Here is a 21,254-nt window from a genome sequence, read left to right as displayed (position 1 = left end):
CAGTCACTTCAGCAAATGAATGAAAGAATCAAAAGCCCAAAATGCAGAGTAAAGCTAAAGAAAAGGAGGAGAGTGATTTGTGCAGTATCTGCTGTTTCTCTAGATTGTCCTATTTTTTTTAAAAATCTGGCAGTGGTTCTCAACCTTTCTAATGCCACGACCCTTTAATACCGTTCCTCATGTTGTGGTGACCCCCAACCATAAAATTATTTTCGTGGCTACTTCATAACTGTAATTTTGCTACTGTTAACGAATCGTCTTTTTGTAATGCGAGATCACATCAGATTAATGTCGCGACCCACAGGTTGAGAACCGCTAGCAGGGTCGCCTAAGACCATCAGAAAACACAGATATTTACATTACGATTCATAACAGTAGCAAAATTACAGTTATGAAGCAGCCACGAACATAATTTTATGGTTGGGGGTCACCACAGCATGAGGAGCTGTATTAAAGGGTTGCGGCATTAGGAAGGTTGAGAACACTGCTCTAGACCGTGACATCAGTAGGTTATGTTTTCTTTCTTCTCCTTGTCGTAAATGTTATTCCTTCTAACCTACTATCCTTTTACACCTTTCCCTCTGGATTTGTTGGTTAACTTCCAGGTGTTTATTATATGGGGGTAAAGAATGGCAAACTATTCCACTCTGTTCTGAGGGTTTTGGTGCAGATTCATGTTTTCCATGATTATTTCTTAGCAGCTAAAGAACTTAGGATTCTGAGCTAAGTAGAGGTGTATCTATTTTTTGTTCTAGAGATGACATCTGAGAAAGTCTGGAGTTGTGCAATACTTATATCTGGCCATTTCAGAAGATAACTTCAGAGAGTTTGCTCTTACAAGTTTTAAAGGATATTCATATTTTTAAAATGAAGTACACCATAGAGTTCTTACAGTTCCAAGATAAGCATATAAGGCCCTTTGAAAATTTTTTTGAGTAAATCCAAGTTTTTCTTGGATTGGAATGAAGAAATAGAGCCTTCTGAGTATGGTCGTAAGGATAATGTCAAAAGCCATTTTGTACTCTCTGTCCAAACACGGCTGCCCTGAGACCTGTGGTCGCGCTCTCAGATTTTAATCGGATCGCTCTTGCAAGCCCAGCTCCACTAAGGCCAAAGAAGGAAATGGAACACGTGCCCTCTTACTTAGGACTGTGGGAACATTGCTTTATCTGCAGACAGAGTGCTTTATTTTTTCCACATTTTTTCAAGCAACAAGATTCAAATTTTATGTTTCAATTAAAATTTAAAGCATTTGCAAATACAATGGCAGGAAATGGGCAGAGGAGCCTTCACTTTTTTCTCCCTCTAACCTCTGAACTTGGGAGTGAGCTAATGCATGTGAATCGATTCTGAGGACATTTGTACCCAGAGTTTGACATGAACATATTTTCAGGAGAAGCGGGTCCAGGATACCCAAAACTCCTCCCAGTTGAACCCTATTACAAATGCAGGATGTTTATTTTATTCAAAAAAATTTTCCAATGACAGTTTACATTTCATATTAGTTTGTATTAGTTTCAGGCATACAGCATCGTGATTAGACAATCATATACTTTACAAAGTGGTTCACCCCTGAAATTTCAAGTACCCACCTGGCACCAGGATGCTTATTTTCAAAAGCCATCCAATGCAAACAAGAAGAGAAAGGTCGCTTACAATCTCGCCTGCTCCACATCACCCTTGTTTCCTTTCTGGGTAAAACAGGAAAGCAGAAAGCACTGTCAGTGTTTCAGCAGGAAGAGGGGTAAGTGGGGAATGACACAGGGAGTGGGTGGGTATTGGAAATACCTGATACATGACTGTTGGGAGACCAGGAAGAGCCGGAATCACAGGAAGCCACCACCTAGGAGCTCAGCGACCTGCAGCCCCAAAGTGGATGATTGCCAAGCCTGTCTGTCACCCGCAGCTGCGCACACAGCCTGACATTCGTCCCCACTTCTGTCTGCCACTGTTGGGGGAGAACGCTGCTCCTCCTTTCTAGCCGTCTGGTCCACGCAGCCCACACCGAAATCCCGCCGGCACGGAATCTGGGAAATGTAGTTCCCAGGCTCCCAGCCCCTGGGAAAAGTTGAAAGAGAGGCATGATAGTGAGGACTCGGCCAGGAAGTTGTCATGGAGACAGGGGGATCCAGGGGGGCTAGGCACGAGCCCTTTTCATTTTGGAGTTCAACCCCAAACCATGCATTTATACATACATGAACATCCACTAATGCTTCCTTCATGTTCGATATCATTTTCGAGAGATAAGGAGCGTGGTGTGGTGGCGAAGAGCAAAATTAAATGGAAGAGCGCTGTGAGATGGAAGATTATGTCTGTAATGTTATAGTCTTCGTACTGTGTTTAAAGCAACAGCAAAAATAAAACTGCTAATGAAATCAGATTGCAGTCTCGTATCTCAGCAGCTTACTTAAAGCGACGTGACCTCAGGCCAGAGGCTTAGGTTCCCTTATCTGCGAAATGAGGAAGATGTTATCTTTCTCCACCCTGACTATCTACTTAGGGAACCCGACTAAAGCACGTGGTACGCCCTCACTCCACAAATGCGAACTAAGTAGTTGTAGACTTCTGGTTCTGGTGTGTGCCGGCACTCGCTGCATTCCCTGAGGGTGGTGGTGTGCAGTGTTCTGCCTGGTGCTAGACCGGGGAGGTGGTCCTCTCCTCCTGCCCCAAAGAGATGGGGACGGACCGAGACTCCTGGAGTGGATTCTCCACTTGGTTGGGCGATAATGACAGCTTTCTGCTTTATGAATTGCACTTGAAGTCTGAACTCACGCAAGTGCCTGAGGAATGGTAATTAGAGAGCATGAAACCAGGATTTTCTCACCGTGCATTTCCTGAGAACTACATTGATGTTGTTCCCTCCCGGCTTCGGCTAGAGGAAGCGGCCCTGAGCCCTGTGCGTGATGAGAGGGTGTGGAGACCCACACGGCCTGTTATTTGCTCATTTGAGTGCTGGGAAGAGACGAAAGTATTGTTTAAGCTGTGGAAGGGAAGAAAAAAAATCACATAGCACCCTTCAAGAAGGTTGACGCATAATTAATACCTATGGACAATGAACAGTGTCTCTCTGTCACAGTGATGGAATAAGAAATGACTTTTTAACTGCAGAAGAATTGAGCTAGGCGTTACCTGAGGAAGTTGCTACAGTTGATTGCGTTAGGAGGGACCGCCGATGTTTCAGGCAGTTTTTTGTTTAAGTAGCACGAACCATAGAAGCAGCCCCGTGAGGTTTGAATAGGTTGATAGGCCGGCCCAGAGGTAGAAGGCAATGTTGATAGTTTCCTTTCGGTTTTTAGGACTTACTTTCTTTTTTTTTTTTAGGTTTATTTAGACGGGGTGAGGCCTCTGGCTTGTCATGCAGCCTTTGCTAGATACTAGGTTTTGTACAAATAAGAAACCCAAAAGGTGTTTCTTATGTATATAGTTAAGGGGATATCTAGGATGGTTTTCATTGAAATAGCAATTTTAAATTTAATTATAATAATTTCTATAATAATCACTGAGACTCGCCTTAGGAATGTAGTGAGAAGTACTTGTAAGCAGTTCCTGGGACTGTAGACAACATGCCATGTATTTGGGTCTTTCTGTCTATGTCTGTCTGTCTGTCTTCTTCCCTTCCTTTCCCTTCTCCCCCTCCCTTCCTTCCTTCCTTCCTTCCTTCCTTCCTTCCTTCCTTCCTTCCTTCCTTCCTTCCTCCCTCCCTCCCTCCCTCCCTCCCTCCCTCCCTCCCTCCCTTCCTCCCTCCCTCCCTCCCTCCCTCCTGTTGACAAGACCTTCCCAGTGGTAGAGCTCCCTTGGACATGTGACTGACATGTGCCCTCTGCCCTGTGCCCTGTGCTCTGTGCCGCTGGCCATTTCCAGCAGCAAGAAGCGAGGCCTCAGGAAGCAGCCTGTGGTGAGAAGCTCTCGCTCCGTCGTGGCCTGTGGCCACCATAACAAGCCTCTGCGTTTCTGGAAGTGGCTGCGATGGGCTGTGATCATATCCATTCTTAAAGGGTATTAGAAAGTGGCTGCAAGGTCCCTTCCCGGCCTTTCTGGGCATCGTCAGTGCTTCTCCTGGGAACGGGCACTTCATCAGAGGTGCTGAGACTTCAGGAATCAGAATACGATGAGCAACTTAAAAAATTTTTTTTATTGATTTTTTTTTTTTAAACAGAGAGGGAAGGAGAGGGAGAGCGAGAGAGAAACATTGATGTGAGAAGGAAACATCGATCGGCTGCCTCGCACATACCCCCTGCCAGGGATTGAGCTGTAAACTTGGGCATGTACCCGAACCGGCAACTTTTTGGTGCATGGGATGACGCCCAGCAAAATGAGCCACGGGGGCTAGATATGATGAGAAACTTCTCATCTGGTAATTTTCCTTTTATGACATAGGAGCGATCCTTGGGTGATCTCAGCATCCCAGTGGCACTTTTGTCTTCAGGAAGCTCTTGACTTGTCATATGAAGCAGCTTCTACAACACGAGTTTCTGTCTAGTGCTTACTTGGGTGGCCATGCTTGACTGAATATATTTGTTAGGTTTGGATTCTTTAACCTTCCTTACTAGAAGGCAAAAAAGCAAGCAAGCAAGCAAACAAACAAAAAAGCAAAAAAAAAAAAAAAGGCAATACTTCATTTTTTTTTTCTTTTTTAAAGAAGTGGCTTCATTTTATTAAGAAGATTATAGATTTTCTATCTTAGAAAGCAGTATTAAAAACCAGCAGCAAAACTTTAGTATCTGAAATGAAATATGAGTAAGTTATTTCTTAAAATCAATAACTTTGATTTAACTGAGAAACCAATGTGCTTTATAAATATGCCTTTGAAAGTAGTTTCCATATCATCGTGGTGAGTATATTGGCTCAGTGGATTGCAATCTGAGTGCAAAGTATGCAGTTTCATGTATAAAACGTATTCTGGAATTTTACTTTGAAATGTCAGAGGCCGTTAGTAGCATCTCGGTGAGCAGTTTTGGGCCTCCTGTATGAAAGGCACTTGGGTAGAGCCTGGGAGCATTGTTGTTGGAGAGCTATTTCAGTCCAGTTAGAGGTATGCCCAAGGCTTTATCTAGAAAGAACATATAAGTATACGGTAGCATATGCCAGTGGTTACCTGTATGCAGCTTGGAGGCTAGAGAATAGGACGAGGGCCCTGATTTGGGGTAGGAACGCTTCATTGAGAAAGTGGTGTATGACGTGAGGGCGGAGCTGAGACACGTGGCGAGGAGGAGGGTTCTAGGTAAGGCTGGCATGTCAGGTTGTGCCATACACAGGGCACTGCGTTCCAGGGGTCTCATTCCCATCCCCAAATCGATGTAATTTATTCTTCCTGAATGTGAAGCAAACATGATGCAATCCTCTTTAGACAAGTGGTATAGAATGGATGATGAGCAAAGTCAACGTAAGGGTGGCAAGTACGTGGTAACAGTTCTGGGACCATCTGTTACCCTGATAATGTCAAATAGTCGTGAGCATCCAGTCACAGGTAGCTTTTTTATTGCTCACATGAGCAACTTAGCTCGGAAACTAGGTCACACCTTGGGAGACCACACTCTGTTCAGCCTGCTGGCCTTGGCCTTGAGGTTGGAATCATGGACAACAGAGGTATTCAAATCTCTGCTTAAATTTAGCGACTGTGATTTCCTCCCCATTTCACCACTGGGCCCAATAACAGCAAAACAAGTCACCCAACATTTAATTTTAAAATTACAGTTGATGCACAATATTAGGTTATTTCAGGCACACAACCCCGTGATTAAACATTTACATAACTTATGAAGCGATCACCCCGATAAATCTAGTACCCACCTGATAACATTCATAGTTATTACAATATTATTGGCCATATTCCCTGTGCTGGACTTTACATCCTGGGGACTATTCTGTAACTATCAAATTGTATTTCTTAATTCCTTCATCTTTTTCACCCATTCATCTCCCCAACCACCCTCCCCTCTGGCAACCATCAAAAGGTTCTCTGTACCTATGAATCTAAAAACCCTAGTATTTTTGTTTTCAAGTTGTTAGTTCTAGACAATTTCATGGTTGTTTGGGAAAAAAAAAAAATACAGCCCTAGCCAGTTTGGCTCAGTGGATAGATTGTTGGCCTTCGGACTGAAGAACCCCTGGTTTGATTTCGGTCAAGGGCACATGCCTGGGTTGTGGGCTCGATCCCCAGTAGGGGGCGTGCAGGAGGCAGCCAATTAATGATTCTCCCATCATTGATGTTTCTATCTCTCCCTCCCTCTCCCTTCCTCTCTAAAATAAAAATAAAAAAAATATGTATATATACATATATATGTTTTTTAAAGAATACAGATAAGTTGAAAGGAAAAAGGTTTTACTTTTAATTTCCTTCTTAAATACCCATAGCTATTTACCTGTTGGGCATGGCACAACTTCCCTCATCACTCACACACCGGAACCCCCACTTCTGGTTCTGCATTGATGGACTGCGGGACTGCCTTCTAATCACAGCAGCTGTTGTACACCAGCTTCACAGAGACAGGTCGTGGAAGGAACACCGTGCGATCTACTGTTGGAACTTGGCACTGATCTGAACCAGTGGTTTGTGTCACGTCTGACGGGTGTGGAGTATTTCTGTGATTTTCTTGAAAATCTGCAATATCTTACAGTGTCCCTGGGTGTTTGCTCTGGTGCTCCAGGGCACGTTGGTGCGTAATTTGGGAACCACACCGTAATCTCACATCTCGTAGATCATGGGAGAGAGACTGGAGTGACTTGCCTCCTGGTCTGGGTAGTGAGTGACACAGGTCAGTTGTCAGATGCCACGGCTGGGTGCCTTGTCACAGCACCCGTGTTTATAGCTGCATTTCCCCTGCTGGTCTGACTTCTATTTACACCATCATCTTTACTGAGCCCAGCATCCTGCATTTTATAGCCAGTTGTTGGGTTTTGTGTGCAAGTGGGTGACGCAGTTATTACCGAGGCTCCGGTGTGAAGCTGATGCTTTACATAAACCGTGTTTACCTAAAGCATACAGGGCCAGGGATACTCGGACAGCATGCCGGAGCGAGTCAAGGACGTGTGGACTATTTTCCTGGGAGCTGAGTCACACAACAACATAAATAGTGTGTGGAAGTGACAAGTCGGTCAGTCCACAGAGGCCAGCAAGTCCCTGCCGTGATGTCGGGACCTGTGTTCCCTGAGGACATTAGAGAGCAGTGAGGCCGACCTTATCCACATCAGCCTTTCTGTTGCAAGTGGTAGATGCCGAAGCCAAGGGCGGAGCGGCTGGTTCCTCTGATAGAATCGGCCCATGTCACTGGCCCCTGTAATCTGGGAGCAGCCTGGTGCTCAGACTTGGGTTTCTAAGTACCATTTGCAGGCAAATGGAGACAGACCTGCTTGGAGAAATGGCTGATTCCAGAACCAGAGCAGAGGAACGGGGAGGTGGGCCTGGGACAGCTTGGTTGCAGGAAAGAGAGTCATGTCCAAAGGACACCGGAAGTAGTTTGAAGGCACGCCCGGTGGTCAAATTTGGGACAGTCTGAACATCGAAAAGAATGATGGCAATTGATTATTACACAAGGAAAAAAGTGTATGGAGGAGTAGAGGGGCGGAGAAGGAATGATGGAATTAGAAAAAGCGCTATTTTGCAGCCCCAAATGGAATAATGGAGGCAAGAATTATCAACGAATGCTGTAAATCCACGATGAAAAGTAATTGGGAAATAGGACAGCCACATGGTTCCAAATTCGCACCCCAGGTGTTTTTGTTTTGTTTTTTCTTTTTACGGATATAAAGGGGGACATGGACCTTTACAACAGAGAGATGTGGCAGTATCCATCTAAACCAAGCGATCAAGCTTGGCATCAATAATAACGGGCTAGCATAGCATTCCGTGTGCTCTGATGAAGTGAAAGAGGAAGTTCACAGTAGGAGAGTATTTTTGCCAAAAAGTGTTTAACTTGTGTCTAGACTTAGCTTTTGGCTCACAGGAAATACAAGGGATGGACGAACAGATTTTAATAATAAGACTGAAAAGGGACATTGGTTCAGGGTGATCACATTTGAGGAATGCCTGGAAAAGCAAGAGTGTACCAGTGACCTTTTCCAAACCCAGCAAATGTTTGTGGGATGCAGTAGCATCGAACTAGTTACGGGGCGAGTCAGGTGAGGACTGGTTCTGGACGGAAGGGAAGGCCTGTTTTAGAGTCCTCGCTCCTATGCCTGCCACAATGGCTGCATTTCAGTGAACTGTATGTGTTTTGCTTTCAGCGGTAAGACCTGCTTTCTGAACTAAGGGCCGGAGCACTGGGTGGAAGTCACGGTAGTCTTTCCCACACGGGGACGTCTGACTTGGGCGAGGACTCCGGGAGGGGCAGGGGCAATTACGTTTTGCTCCTGGGTGAGCGATGAGTCGGGCACTTAATTATGTCAAAAGAGCAGTTGCAGAAGCCGCAAGAGAGTCATTATTGTCCGTCTTGGCTGAATGCAAGGCTTTTAATCTGTGAGAAGTGCTCCTGTGCGGAAGGGCTCCATGCAGAGCCACGCCGTGTCCTCAAGGTCCCCCCTGGATGTTTCAGATGAAAGCCGTCCCTGCATCTGCCATGGCTGCTGCCTGCGGGGCTTCAAAGGCTGATGCGTCCCCTGTGGCCCTAGCCCCCTGCAGCCTCTCCGTGGCCCTAGCCCCCTGCGGCCTCTCCGTGGCCCTAGCCCCCTGCAGCCTCTCAGTGGCCCTAGCCCCCTGCAGCCTCTCCGTGGCTGATGCGTCCCCTGTGGCTCCAGCCCCCGGCAGCCTCTCAGTGGCTCTAACCCCCTGCAGCCTCTCAGTGGCTCTAACCCCCTGCAGCCTCTCAGTGGCTCTAACCCCCTGCAGCCTCTCAGTGGCTCTAACCCCCTGCAGCCTCTCAGCATCTGAGAGGGATTCCTGTTGAAGGGGACACATCTGGGTCTGAGTTAAGCCCATGGAAAGATCTGAATGTTTCAAGTGGAGAGGAAGTAAAATGTGCCTCTTGAGAATTCAAGAACAAACCAAGATGAGACACAAAACAACCAAATAAAACATCGGCGCTTAAAGAAAAGAAGCCGCGGATGCAGTCGTTAGCTCAGGGGCCTCTCTCACGTTCTGGAGGTGAATAATTTTATGTCACGTGCCCCGTGGCAGGTGATATTTCCAAACAGGATGCATTCACGCTGAGGGGGGTGCACCAGGCTGAGGTGGGTCAGGTGTTTGGGACAATGCCGTGCAGGGAGTTCTGTTGGTGTTCGCAGCTGTCCGTGGCTCCTGCCTGCCCTCAGAGCCCAGGGGTGTTGAGCTGAGTGGGCTCTTGGCCAGGGTCAGCTTTTCCACTTGACAATTCAAGGACTCCATTGGGGTGACTATCCCTCTCTCTTGCATGACTAACTTTCCCCTCTCTACGTGATTCCCATCAAAATAGGGACATGTTGGAGCAGCTCGGTTGTTTTTGAAGTCTTTCTCATCCTCTCTCTCTCTCTCTCTGACTACCTCCTCCTCAATCCCCTGTTTCCTTTGGCAGCAAAATTCAAGAGTCTGTATTTTATCTTCACCTTTTCTCTTCCCATTGTCTCCTGGACCTGCTGCCATCCGCCGCTCCTCCCCACCCCCACGTGGCACCTGCTTTTGTCTCGGTGGACCCGGGGCCTTCACACTGCCCGGCTCCGTGCACAGCGCTGGGCCCAAATCTTATTTGACCGTCAGCGGCTGCTGACCCATTCATCACCTCTCCCTTCCTAGCAACACGCTCTTTCCTTGGCTTCAGGGCAACCTGGTCCGCGGGCTGTTCTCCTTTCTCCCTGGTCGCTCAGCTCACCGGGGTGGGTCCCCCGCGTCTCCTGGCCTCCTAAGCTTACCTGGCCCCAGGCCCTCTCCTCTCTGCCTCCTCCCAGGCTATGTCAGACGACATCATGGTGAAAACCACGGTGGTGTACACTCTGTGTGTGGGGTGCACACCTGTACCCCGGACTCCAGACTCGTCTATCCAGTGGCCTGCTGCCCACGTCCTATGGCATGACGAACGGGCACCTCAACTCGAACGCAGCCGAATGTAACACCCGTCTCCCCCTGGTCCTCTCTCACCCGGGTCATTGCAATAGCCTCCTATCAGGTGTGCCCGTCTCCATCCTTGCTCAAGCCCCTTCTACCCTACATGCAGAACAGCCTGAAAGACCCTTTAAACATACCAGAGCGCATCCCTCCTCTGCTCCAAGGCCTCCCGTCTCAGTCGGAGCACAAGCCTGTCCAACAGGGCCCTTCATCCTCCATCCCATTTCCCTGCTCACCTTCCCCGCTCTGCTGGTCACGCAGCTGCCCGGCCGTGTCGCCCCTTCCTCAGACATCCTCAGTCACTGCTGCCACGGGGCCGGCCCGGGGTGGAGGCTGCGCTAGGCAGGAGGCTCTGTCCTGGATTCTTCGTGCCTGCGCCTCACCACCTCCAGGTCCCTGCTTCCCTGTCCTCTCTCTCTGACACCTTCCTTCTCTAACCATCCCATTGAAGCGCCCCACCACCCTGATCAGCCCTCCCAAATCCTCCTCCTGGCTTTATTCCTATTATTTTTATTTAAAAAATATATTTTCATTGATTTCAGAGAGGAAGGGAGAGGGAGAGCAATAGAAACATCAGTGATGAGAGAGAATCATCAATCGGCTGCCTCCTGCACGCCCCCTACTGGGGATCAAGCCACAATCCGGGTGTGTGCCCTTGACCCGGAATTGAACCCTGACCTCCTGGTTCATAGGTTGACACTCAACCACTGAGCTATGTGGTCTGGGCCTGGCTTTATTTTTTCTATTGCACTTATCACCACATGAAAAGAAAAATACTAACGTTTTTGTTGCCGAGTTTGTTCTGGTCTGTCTTCGTAGAACATGAGTTTCACGAGGACAGACATCTCGTCTGCCTGGGTCACAGCACGTCCCCTGTGCCCAGGAGGGTGGCTGCTGGGTGAATCCTGCTGCAGGGGCCACTGAGCAGCAGCCTCAGAGACCGAGGGCTTCCTCCCGGTCGCTTTTACGGCATCCGGTGTGACCGAGGACCCGCAGCGTGGGCATTCACGGCATACTAACAGCTCTTTCCGTCCCTCAGTTTCTCTGTTTGAAGAACATACGGACCTTCCTCACGGCCTGTTGCGAGACGTTCGGAATGAGGAAGAGCGAGCTCTTCGAGGCCTTTGACCTGTTTGATGTCCGGGACTTTGGAAAGGTAATGCTGCATTTTATTTTTTCATGTATTTTCTTTTTTAATTGGAGAACCTTTAATCAAATACTTGTTTCCTGTTGAAATAGGACATGTGACTTAAGTGGCTTATACATCTCAATTATATAGTTAAATTTCACATTGGTGGCTTAACCGATACATGTAGATCAGTAGGAATGGTCTCAGTGACATTAGAACTGTTGCCTATTTCAAGCAGTATAAGAGGAACCTTTCGTGCAGAGGTAAATAACTGTTTTTCATCCTTTATAGTTGGGTGGGCCCTCATGTCTGAGGACCAGCATTGTTTCCCTCCAGTCCTCGCTATACCCCAAAGACTCCACATTTTTGGAAGTTGGGAATGCTCTGTTGCCCCTCTCTGTTTTGACTTGGCTGGGTGACTTGGGGAGGAGGACACGGATCACTGAAGTGTTTGAGATTGTGAAATAACTCCTTTACTAATAACTATTTCCAAGGACATTGGTCACATGGGAAAGTTTTAATGTTATGGTTCTCGTGTGTGCCCCAAACACGTGTGTGTACTAGGTGACTGGAATCGCCCTTTCAAAAGTGATGGTCATTTATTTTGTAGTCTTTGGGCATAAAGTTAAACTTCTTACGTGTAAGAAGCCATAAAAGAGGTAATGACATGAGTCTCCATGTCCCCATCTCCCGCCTTTAGTCCTCCTATGAGCTCTGACGCCGCACACTCCCCCCCTCGTCCCCCCTGCCCCCCCGCAAAGCCCCACATGCATCCCGGCAGGACGTGGGGCAACCTGTGCTGGTGTCCCACTCCCTGTGTGTCTCCCGGGGACTCTGCCTGGCCTCCGGTCCCAGGAAAACGCCCCCAACCCACGGCTCCTCGGCTTGGCTTGTGGTGGGTGCAGGTGGCCTCGGGGTCCTCATTGGCCAGTGCGTGCCCATGGATCAGCCACTAAGACATTTCCTGTCTGTTTTTACTACCCAGGAGGAAGCGTTTGACATGTAAATCTCTCTTTCTTCAATTATCTGTTTGAACTCCCACTCTTGTTAGAAGTTTGATGTTTCTTCCTCGAAGTATTTTCCATCCTGAATTATTCAAGAGTCCCCGGGGTGTTTGTGGTCCACGGGGCCCTAATTAGCCTCACTTCCAAGCACCACGCGGCCCTCCATCTTCAGCCGTGGTCTGCCATTCGGGGCCCCTGAAGATGGGTCCTGCGTGGCTCCGTGGACGGCTCTGACACCCCCAGCCTTCTGCCCCCAGCACTTCAGTTAGCCCCCATGGTGACCCGGCCGGGCCACACTCCCCCAGCTCTGTGGCGAGTTCTCTTCAGGGGCTCCCGGGTTGCTTTCCTGCCAGCACACTTGGGTCAGGGGCTCCTTATTATTAATCGGCTGCCTCCTGCACACCCCTGCTGGGGATCGAGCCTGCAACCCAGACATGTGCCCTTGACCGGAATCGAACCCAGGACCCCTCATTCCACAGGCCGATGCTCTATCCACTGAGTCAAACCGGCTAGGGCGGGGTCTCCTCATTCGACCTCTATGGAGGTACTGACTCCCACTCTCCGAGCAGCACTGGGGACCTCTGGTCTCCTTCCTCCCAGAAGGCCCAGACTTCCCTGCTCATCAGCCAACTGCCAGCCTGCAGCCGCCCGGCGCACCGGGGTCCCCAGGAGACCACCCCTGTCTGCCCACAAAGGCCTCCTTCACGCTCTCCCCCTCTGACGGGAGGGGCTTGCCTGTATTTACATAACTGAGAGCTCTCCAGTGATTCCTCCCGGACAAAGAAAGCTTGGTCCAAGGCCTCCTTTGTGTCTGTTGAGGCGGAGAAGGGGGCAGCAGCCTCTGGCCTTCCCGAAGAACTGCGTGTCTGGTCGGCTGACACCATATCGGCACCATTAGCGGGATCCTCCTTTGTGCACAGCGCGACCTTCATTAGCGGGATCCTCCTTTGTTTGTGCACAGCGCGACCTTTTGAGGAACCTCTTCATCTCTTTCACTGTCTTTGCTGCTATATTTCACCCGGGGAGTTAATACCAGGCAGATTTTCCCATTCGCACCACGTCTTACAGAACCCTAGTGCCCCAGCCATGCACGGGTCATTCTTCACGCTCTGGTGATTATTCAAGTTCATGTTGGGTCTGCTTTCTGGTAGTTTTTGAGCCAGTTCACAAAACCCTTCACTGTTTTCGAACCTTAATACAGTTGAAAACTTCTGGAAGGGCATTGCCCGAGGAACCCCATTGTCTTGAGAAATATGAATAGGTAGCCCGGGAAAAAACATCCTTGTTCACGTGAGTTGGGTAAACCTGCAGGCTGTGTCCTCCCTCTGTGGGAGGGGTATGGCACGCTAAAGGCACTGATAAGTCCTGCTTATGAGACTGAAGCAATGTGGTTGCAAACTATGCAGCCCTTTCCCAGAGCAGCGGCAAGAGGGGCCCAGAGTGAGCTCTCATCAGGGTTGGATGTGACCTGTGAAAGGTAAGGAGAGAAAACAAGAGGAAGGAACGGAGCAGGTGCAACTTCGCGCATTTCCCCCCTTAAATGAATATAAGAAAAACCTAATGGCATTTACACTCACTTCTGTAGACATATTTTGCATCCCAGTCAGTATTTTATGTTTCGTTTTTTTTTCAAAGGTTTTTACTATATTTGTCCATTCGTAATTTTCCCTGTATTTCATTTTTGGTGTTTTTGGCACTTGCTGATTATCAGGTGGAGACTTGGTGTCTCTGGAACGCTTAAAACCTTTTCTGGGGTGTGTGTGTGTGTGTGTGTGTGTGTGTGTGTGTGTGTGTGTTTTATTTTAAAAATGGAAATATTTATTGTTTTGTACTAGGAAACTTTCTAGGAATAGGTTTCTGTATTTTCGAGGTTACGGCAAATACATGCTGCTCAGTACACGCGTTCTTCTTCCATCTCAGCTGTGTTCAGAGGCCCTCAGCCCTGTCCTCGTCCTTTTAGTGCAGTGTGTCCAGGGCACATACATATGGGGTTCACGGAGTCTAATCTGCTGTCCATCAGTGGTGAATGTGATGGTTGGGAAGTCCCCAGTGGGCTTGGTTAACTCCATTAGGTGGCAGTACAGTAGCCCATGACTTGTCTGTCCAACAGCGGTGATGCGATCCCTCGGCCTTCAGGCCTTCAACTGTTGTGCGTGTGTATTTCCTATCAACGGGCTCCTGTGGAAAAGGAGGGTGGTATTTTCCGTGTTTGCTCTCCCTATTATCTTTCGAATGGCTTATGCACATCTGTGGGGCCTCGGGATCCCTGGCACTTGCCCAGGGGCAGAATGGGGTGGGGGGTGGGCAGGACTGGATGCTGCACTCCTGCGCAGGGGCAGCAGGAAGCCGGCTTCAGGAGCATTCTGAGCACCAAGCAGCTGCAGGAAACAGTTCTTGGCAGCGACTGCAGCGGTGGGTCAGCCATGCACGCTTCCTCCGGAGAGATGCCGGCTTCTGAGTCACTTGTTTTCTCCCTGCAGCACCCGTGTCTTCGGAGGATTGCAGTGGAGACATGTGGGTTGATTCTGGACCTTCCTCTGGTTAGACGGCCTCCGGGGCATGACAGGTCCCGCCGAATCAGTGTGTCTGAGGACTAAAGGTGTCAGGACCAGCTGGTGGATGGGGCCGTCAAAATCATTAGGTTAGAACCGTGGTCGGCAAACTGCGGCTCGCGAGCCACATGCGGCTCTTTGGCCCCTTGAGTATGGCTCTTCCACAAAATGCCACGGCCTGGGCGAGTCTATTTTGAAGAAGTGGCGTGAGAAGAAGTTTAAGTTTAAAAAATTTGGCTCTCAAAAGAAATGTCAATCGTTGTGCTGTTGATATTTGGCTCTGTTGGCTAATGAGTTTGCCGACCACTGGGTTGGAATGAATGGGTGGCATTGACATCTTCCAGGTGTTCTCCTGGGAACTGTGTGCACCCAGCTTCACACGGAATGTGCTGTGTGACCCCAGGCATCTGCTTTCCCTTGCTGGTCTCCTCCTGTGCTTCTGTGCAAAGGAGCTGAGCGGGGATGCTTGCTGCTTCTCAATGGGCAGGTGCCTTATAGATCGTTCCGCTCTGTAGCTGCCTCTCATAACGCGTCTCAGAATGTCACCCTGGAGTGGTTGTATTATGGATGGGAGGGTAGAGTCCACCACTGTTACTGGTCAAGTCTAGGTTATGTTTTTTTGTGTGTTAATCCTCACCAGAGGATATTTTTCCATTAATTTTTAAAGAGAGAGTGGAAGGAAGGGGGAGAGACAGAGAGAAACATCGATGTGAGGGAGACACATCGATTGGTTGCCTCCCACCTGTGCTCTGATCAGGCCTGGGGATTGAGCCTGCAACCGAGGTACGTGCCCTTGACTGGAATCGAACCCAGGACACTTCAGTCCACAGGCCGACGCTCCATCCACTGAGCACCTGGCCAGGGCAATCTAGTCAAGTTTTGAAGACGATTAATAGCACTGGGTGTGGGTTGGGTAAAGTCACAAAAAAGCACTGATGGCCAGATCCAGGTCGGAGTGAACTCTGCGTCTGCCCCTGATGTCTGTGGAGCGTAACGTCGCTTTAGCGAAATCACTGCTGACGGTTTCCTAGTAGCCTTTAGGTTTTTGGGAGGAAGCAGCGGAAAAACCTGAACTTATTGACTGTCAGATGATAAAGTACAATTTCTTAGAGAGCTAATAAAGTACAATTTCACGGCATTGTAGATAGTGAAACTACTATAAAAGGGAGACGGTATTCATGAGCGTTCCTTTTTCAAAAATTTTGTTTTCACTTGGAATTTGGTCAGTAGACTTCCCCAAGATTTTCATAAGTAAGGAGACATTTTGGTGGATAAATAAGCAATGAAGCACACACATCATCTTTTCTACGCTGTTCTGGGCCCACAGTTGGACTCCCTCCCATAGTACTTGAAAGACTCTGAGTGATGGCACAGAATTTTCCTCTGTAGCAACAGCTCCAATTAGTGGATGGTGAATTATTTAGAAAATCATCACTAATCTATTTTTCTACCCACTGACCCTGGAGCAGCATAGAATTAATTCATAATTCTTCTCTGGGACAATCCCTCGAACACATGAAGATCGTTATCATGCTCCGCTAAGTCTCTTCTTCTTAAATCTTCCCGTTTTGTTTATAACCTGCCCAAATCTGAGAGTAACTTGAAATATCTTATCAGGACAGCACATATAACACGAGCCGTTAAAGATGACGACATTTCAAGCTGAGGAAGAGGTTAGAAGCTAAATGGAGGAAGAGGCACTGTCATCATACCCACTTGTCGGAGGATGAAATTTATCGCCCAGCTGCCTGAAGAGTCAAGGAAAAAACATAATCCGGAAAGCGAGCTTTTGAGCTAGCCGTAAAGCCTTTGTGTCCAGTAGAATTTGTACAGAACAAAGTAAGAAGTCTCAGAATGAAAAAAAAAATTACAGAAATAAACCTACAGAGATATAGAAAGACTACTCTTCAAAATAGTTGTGCACATTAGACATTGGCTTTATCGGCCATTGTTATATGCATATACTTTGCTAAGAGGATTGAAGCAGATAACATTGTACATAAGATTTCCAGCATAATGACTGACACATGAGAAGGTGCTAGAAAAATGGGAGTTGCTAAAATATATATTTAAACATTGTTGGACAGAGGCAGTGACGTCATATAAACCCCCGGTTCCCCTTTCTTGACACGAAACCTCTCTTTTCACTGCTGCTGGCTGGCATTGCATAGTGAGCACCCCTCTGCGGTCAGGGTATGAACTGAATTTCTCTGAGGAAGCAGACAAGAGCGAGATGAAAATGTAGATAAAACAAAATGCACGAGACATTGACTACGGATGGCTCCGTAATAACCAGTAGCCTCGCCACCATTTGTGACCCGTTAGAATTCTATCACATGCAGGCTGAGCCACGTGACATTGCTAATATTTGACACACTTGCAGTTTTATGCGGTTTAACCTAATACTTTGGCTCTAGATGGCTTAGGAAGAAGGTAAGTAATTGTTTCAAAACGAGAAGAGCCGACAGTGTGGATGATGGAATCGATGTTTTCTGCATGCTTTTTTTTGGTGTGTGTGTGGTAAAACAAAGGAGCGTATGTTGTAGGGAGTATGTTTTTCCCTCAACAAAAGGGGAACTTGGAAACGGCAGCGGCGCTACTTCTGCTTCTGTAACAGGAAAAGTTCTTGGAATTAGTCAGGGGCCCGGCTTTGCGTCAGAAAGAGCCCTCCAGCTCTGTCTCTTAGCGTTGGTGGCCCTGTCCTTTGTTAAATCATCTCTTGGCTGGTCAGCCGAAAGGGAGTGTTGACTATTTATTTGAAAATCCAAATGGTCACAAATCTGGCTCACTTTTAGCAGGCTCTGTGTTAATTAACATAAGGTCCGTACTCATCTACCCAATTCTTTTTTAAAAAATATATATTTTTATTGATTTCAGAGAGGACGGGAGAGGGAGAGAGAGATAGAAACATCAATGATGAGAGAGAATCATTGATTGGCTGCCTCCTGCACGCCCTCCACTGGGGATCGAACCCACAATCTGGGCCTGTGCCCTTGACCCGAATCAAACCTGGGACCCTGCAGTCCACTGACGCTCTATCCACTGAGCCAAACCAGGTAGGGCACATGTGCCCGATTCTTTGTGAAGTCATTCTATGTTGACAAATGAATACACATTAGTACTTTCTGCTTAATATTGTTATGTCGGCCTTCCCAAATTTCAATTTCCTAAGAATAGTGAGTTGTGGCGTCAAAGATAGACAGATTTAAGTTTATTTTCTAGACTTTTCTTTTGTCTGGAAAGGAAAAAGTATCCTAAGCTAGGGATTGGGCATGAGAGCTTTGGAAAACATTGTGTGCTGCTCCCATGTCCCCCGATGGTGGCTCCCAAGGTGGTGGGTACCAGGCACTCTTTTTAATAGTGCATTTGGGGATTGTGGCCCCCCCCCCCCCCCCCCCCGCTTTGTTTGAGCCCTTCCCCCAGCGATCTGCAGGGAATGGACCCGTGGCTCCCTGGGGAGTGTGAAGTTGCAGCTCCCTGGGGAAGCTGCCCAGATGCCCATGCTTATACTGGCTGGCCTCCCCTTTGCCCTCTTCCTGTTACTAATACCAATAAACTGGCTAATTATGATGATAACAAAGGGAGTAAATGGAAGCAATTTCTCTGTAGTTCTCAAAATATTATATGGCACAAGCACTGTATTGATACGGCCATGCATTTTGTTGGTGGGTAAATTCCTGTTTGTTGAAATACCTTTAAAATGATACATTTAAAAAACAACAACTTATTTATCATCTGCTTCGTTCCAGCTACATCCTGACTGGCAGGAGTTCTTTTCCAGGGCCTGCTCCCTTCAGGGGCAGCATCCTGCGGGATCCCTTCTGTTTCCCTTTCACTTCCTGTGCATTTAAAGGGCCCTTACCGAGCACAAGTATAGCATGTGGGGTGACTTCTTTTTCTTCTCTCTCACAAATAAAGATGGAAATAGTCTCCTCCTGAGCCCAAGTCTCAAATGAACACAATGCTTTCTATTTAATTGGCAAGCACAATTAAAATGAAAGGTAACATGCAGTTTATTATTGAAATGTAAGATTTGCTTTTGTTCTTTTTCTTAGTGTTTTCCTAGATAAGATGGGCTCGGGATTATAACTGAATTAAAACGGAATAGATATGGGGAGACAGTTTCAGAGAACACCCTTTCAAGGCCAGGTGAGGCCGACACAGAAAGTGCATGAGCCCTCCTCTCCCTCCCCTCTGCCTCCATGCGTGGCTGTTCAGTTTCCGGGGGTGGGGGGGTGGGGTGGGAGGTGGGAGGGTAGGGGCGTGGGGGTGAGGTGGGGGTGGGCAGCTGCTTCACTCCATCCCAGCTGCACCTTGCGCCTTTTCGGCCTTTGCTGCGGTCACCATCTGGAATCCCAGGGACCTCTTCTCCTCCAAGTTCCGGAGGGGGATGCCAAGGGCGCGTTTGCCTTGACGAGTGCTTCGTTTCCTGCTGCCCGGCCATCCGAAAGGAAGAGGGTGTGATAGACTTCGTTAGGTGTTGGGACGTAGCAGGCAGAGTTCACGGTGAGGAAGAAAACCCTCAACAATGGTTGATCATTCTGAGAGTTTTCTAAGTTCAAAGGAAGAAAACTTCGATGAAACTCAAAACTGAAAGGTTAAAGTCGGTGGTGCGCGGGGAAGGCTAAAGAGCCATTTCAGAGGGTGGATGAAGAAAAACTGAATTTATTTAAGGAAAAGGGGGTGGGGACGGGGCCATTGAAAGGGAAGGGCTCCACAGCACTGAGCCGAAGGGTCCTGGGCCCACGATGGCAGCAAGACATGCTCAGGAGCGTGCAACCAGGAAGGGCTCAGACGCAACGGAGAGCCCAGGCGGGGCTGCTGTGGCTCCCTGGGCAGTCAGAAAAGGGGGCCTTGGACACGGGTTCAGGGGGTGAGCCCGGGACGAGCTGCCACTGCCCATTGCTCCCCTGGTTGCAAGTCTCGTGGGGTCCCTTGGAGATTAGGGGATACGTGCCTGTGGGGGAAGGAGAGAAGGAAGGGAATGGCTTCGTCCTGAGAGTCTCCCTTTCCTGCAGGTGGAAATCTTAGGGGCGTGTCTCAACAGAAGCTTCATGAGCTTTGCAGGTGAGTTCTTCCAGGCATGCTCTCCCCTGATTGGTCAGTGCCAGGGCAGGGGTCGTTAGTCAGTGTAGCGCAATTTACTTTCCTATGATTTTTTTTTTTTAGTTTAAATATGAACATTTAAACAATGTTCATGGTTCAAATATGAACATGGAAGCATAAAACACCTTAGAAAACATAAGTCAGTTGGGAGGTCGAGAGGGGCGAGCCTCTTCGGGTGAGGCGTTAAGACACCGATTGTGTTACCTCCTGTGGTTGGTCAGTGGGAAGAGTTCATAAATGAAAAGAAACATTCTTAAGTTACTAAAGCTTTGCCTTTTAAATTCTCTCACATAAAAATTCAGTTAACAGTGAAAGCCGTGAATTTGAAAATGCTGCCGGGAAGATCCGGGCGGGGGTCTGTGGGGTGCCTCTCAGATCGCCCGCAGGCTTCCTGCTGGGGTGGGGAGCTCATTCCCCACCAGAGCAGCGACTGGAGCAGCGGGCTCGGGCCACCTGCGAAGGTGGACTCACACTGCCCTGCGGATGCTGCGGCGGACGCCCATCCGTTGAGTGTAGAAGCTGAAGGAGACCTGAGGCAGCTTCAAGTTTAACCTTTGACTTTTCCGGAGGAGGAAACGGAGGTCCAGAGAGGACCACTGACTTCTCCCTGGCCATTCTCTTGTGCTCTCTGAACTGTTTTTGCTCTTAGCACCTTCTGGCATCAAATACGTACTATTCCACCCCCCCCCCCCCCGACAAATTCTCCAACTCGGGTGACAGTCCCGAGTGTTGGAAGCTCAGGGTACCCACCCTTCTGTCCGACGTGGCTACAAAGTTGACGGTTTGCACAACCCGCTCCTCAGGGCCGATCGTTTGCTGGAAGGCTCCCAGGCTCAGGGAGGCCCTTAGGTGCGATGACTGGGTTGTTGAAGGGTGCCTGAAGGACATGGATGAACAGGCAGGTGAAGAGGGTCACCTGCGAGGTCTGGCAGGGCCCGGAGGGCAGCACCCTCTGTCCCTTGGAGGGGGGGGTGCCACCCTGAGACGTGTGGATGTGTTTACCAGCCTGGAAGCCCCTGCCATTCGGGGGTTTTCTTTAGAAGGCTTTGTCCCGTAGGCATGACTGATCATTAACTCAGTCCCTTCTCCTCTGCCCCCCGGAGGTTGGGGTGGGGCTGAAAGTTCCTAATCAAGGTTGGGCCTTTCTGGCGACCAGCTCCCACCTGAAGCTATCGAGGGGCCCAGCAAGAGTTGCCTATTAGCCCCCCCAAATCCTCCTATGGCTTGAGAAACTCCCAGGGATTAAGGAGCTCAGTGTCAGGATGGAGGTCAAAGGCCACCTGTCAAAACAGATGTTCCTGTCATGCCTTTTCTCAGAACACACAGGGTTTTCGGAGCTCAGCGTCGGAGCTGGAAGGAAGACCAAATATTTGTTGTTATTGTGTCAATGTCGCCCTCCGGGACTAGAGTCACCCTCCACGGTGGCCCATCCTCGCCAGCCTTCGCGCTGC

The 21,254-nt window shown here is 48.6% G+C and overlaps 1 protein-coding gene across 2 annotated transcripts in view; it reads left to right on the top strand.

Annotated features, from left to right (window-relative positions):
• Positions 1-21,254, top strand: part of VAV3 (vav guanine nucleotide exchange factor 3) — a 170,352-nt gene that overhangs the window by 14,251 nt on the left and 134,847 nt on the right. For both annotated transcript variants that reach the window (XM_079761402.1, XM_079761401.1), the window contains exon 2: positions 11,052-11,168. In XM_079761402.1, the coding sequence (XP_079617528.1) occupies positions 11,052-11,168 (117 nt within the window). The remainder of the gene's footprint in view (positions 1-11,051; positions 11,169-21,254) is intronic.

The sequence above is a fragment of the Cnephaeus nilssonii genome (assembly GCF_951640355.1).
Source record: "Cnephaeus nilssonii genome assembly, chromosome: 21".
NCBI classification, from domain to species: domain Eukaryota; kingdom Metazoa; phylum Chordata; class Mammalia; order Chiroptera; family Vespertilionidae; genus Cnephaeus; species Cnephaeus nilssonii.
Note: the sequence above shows the minus strand (reverse complement) of the source record. Positions and strands in the feature narration are given on the sequence as shown.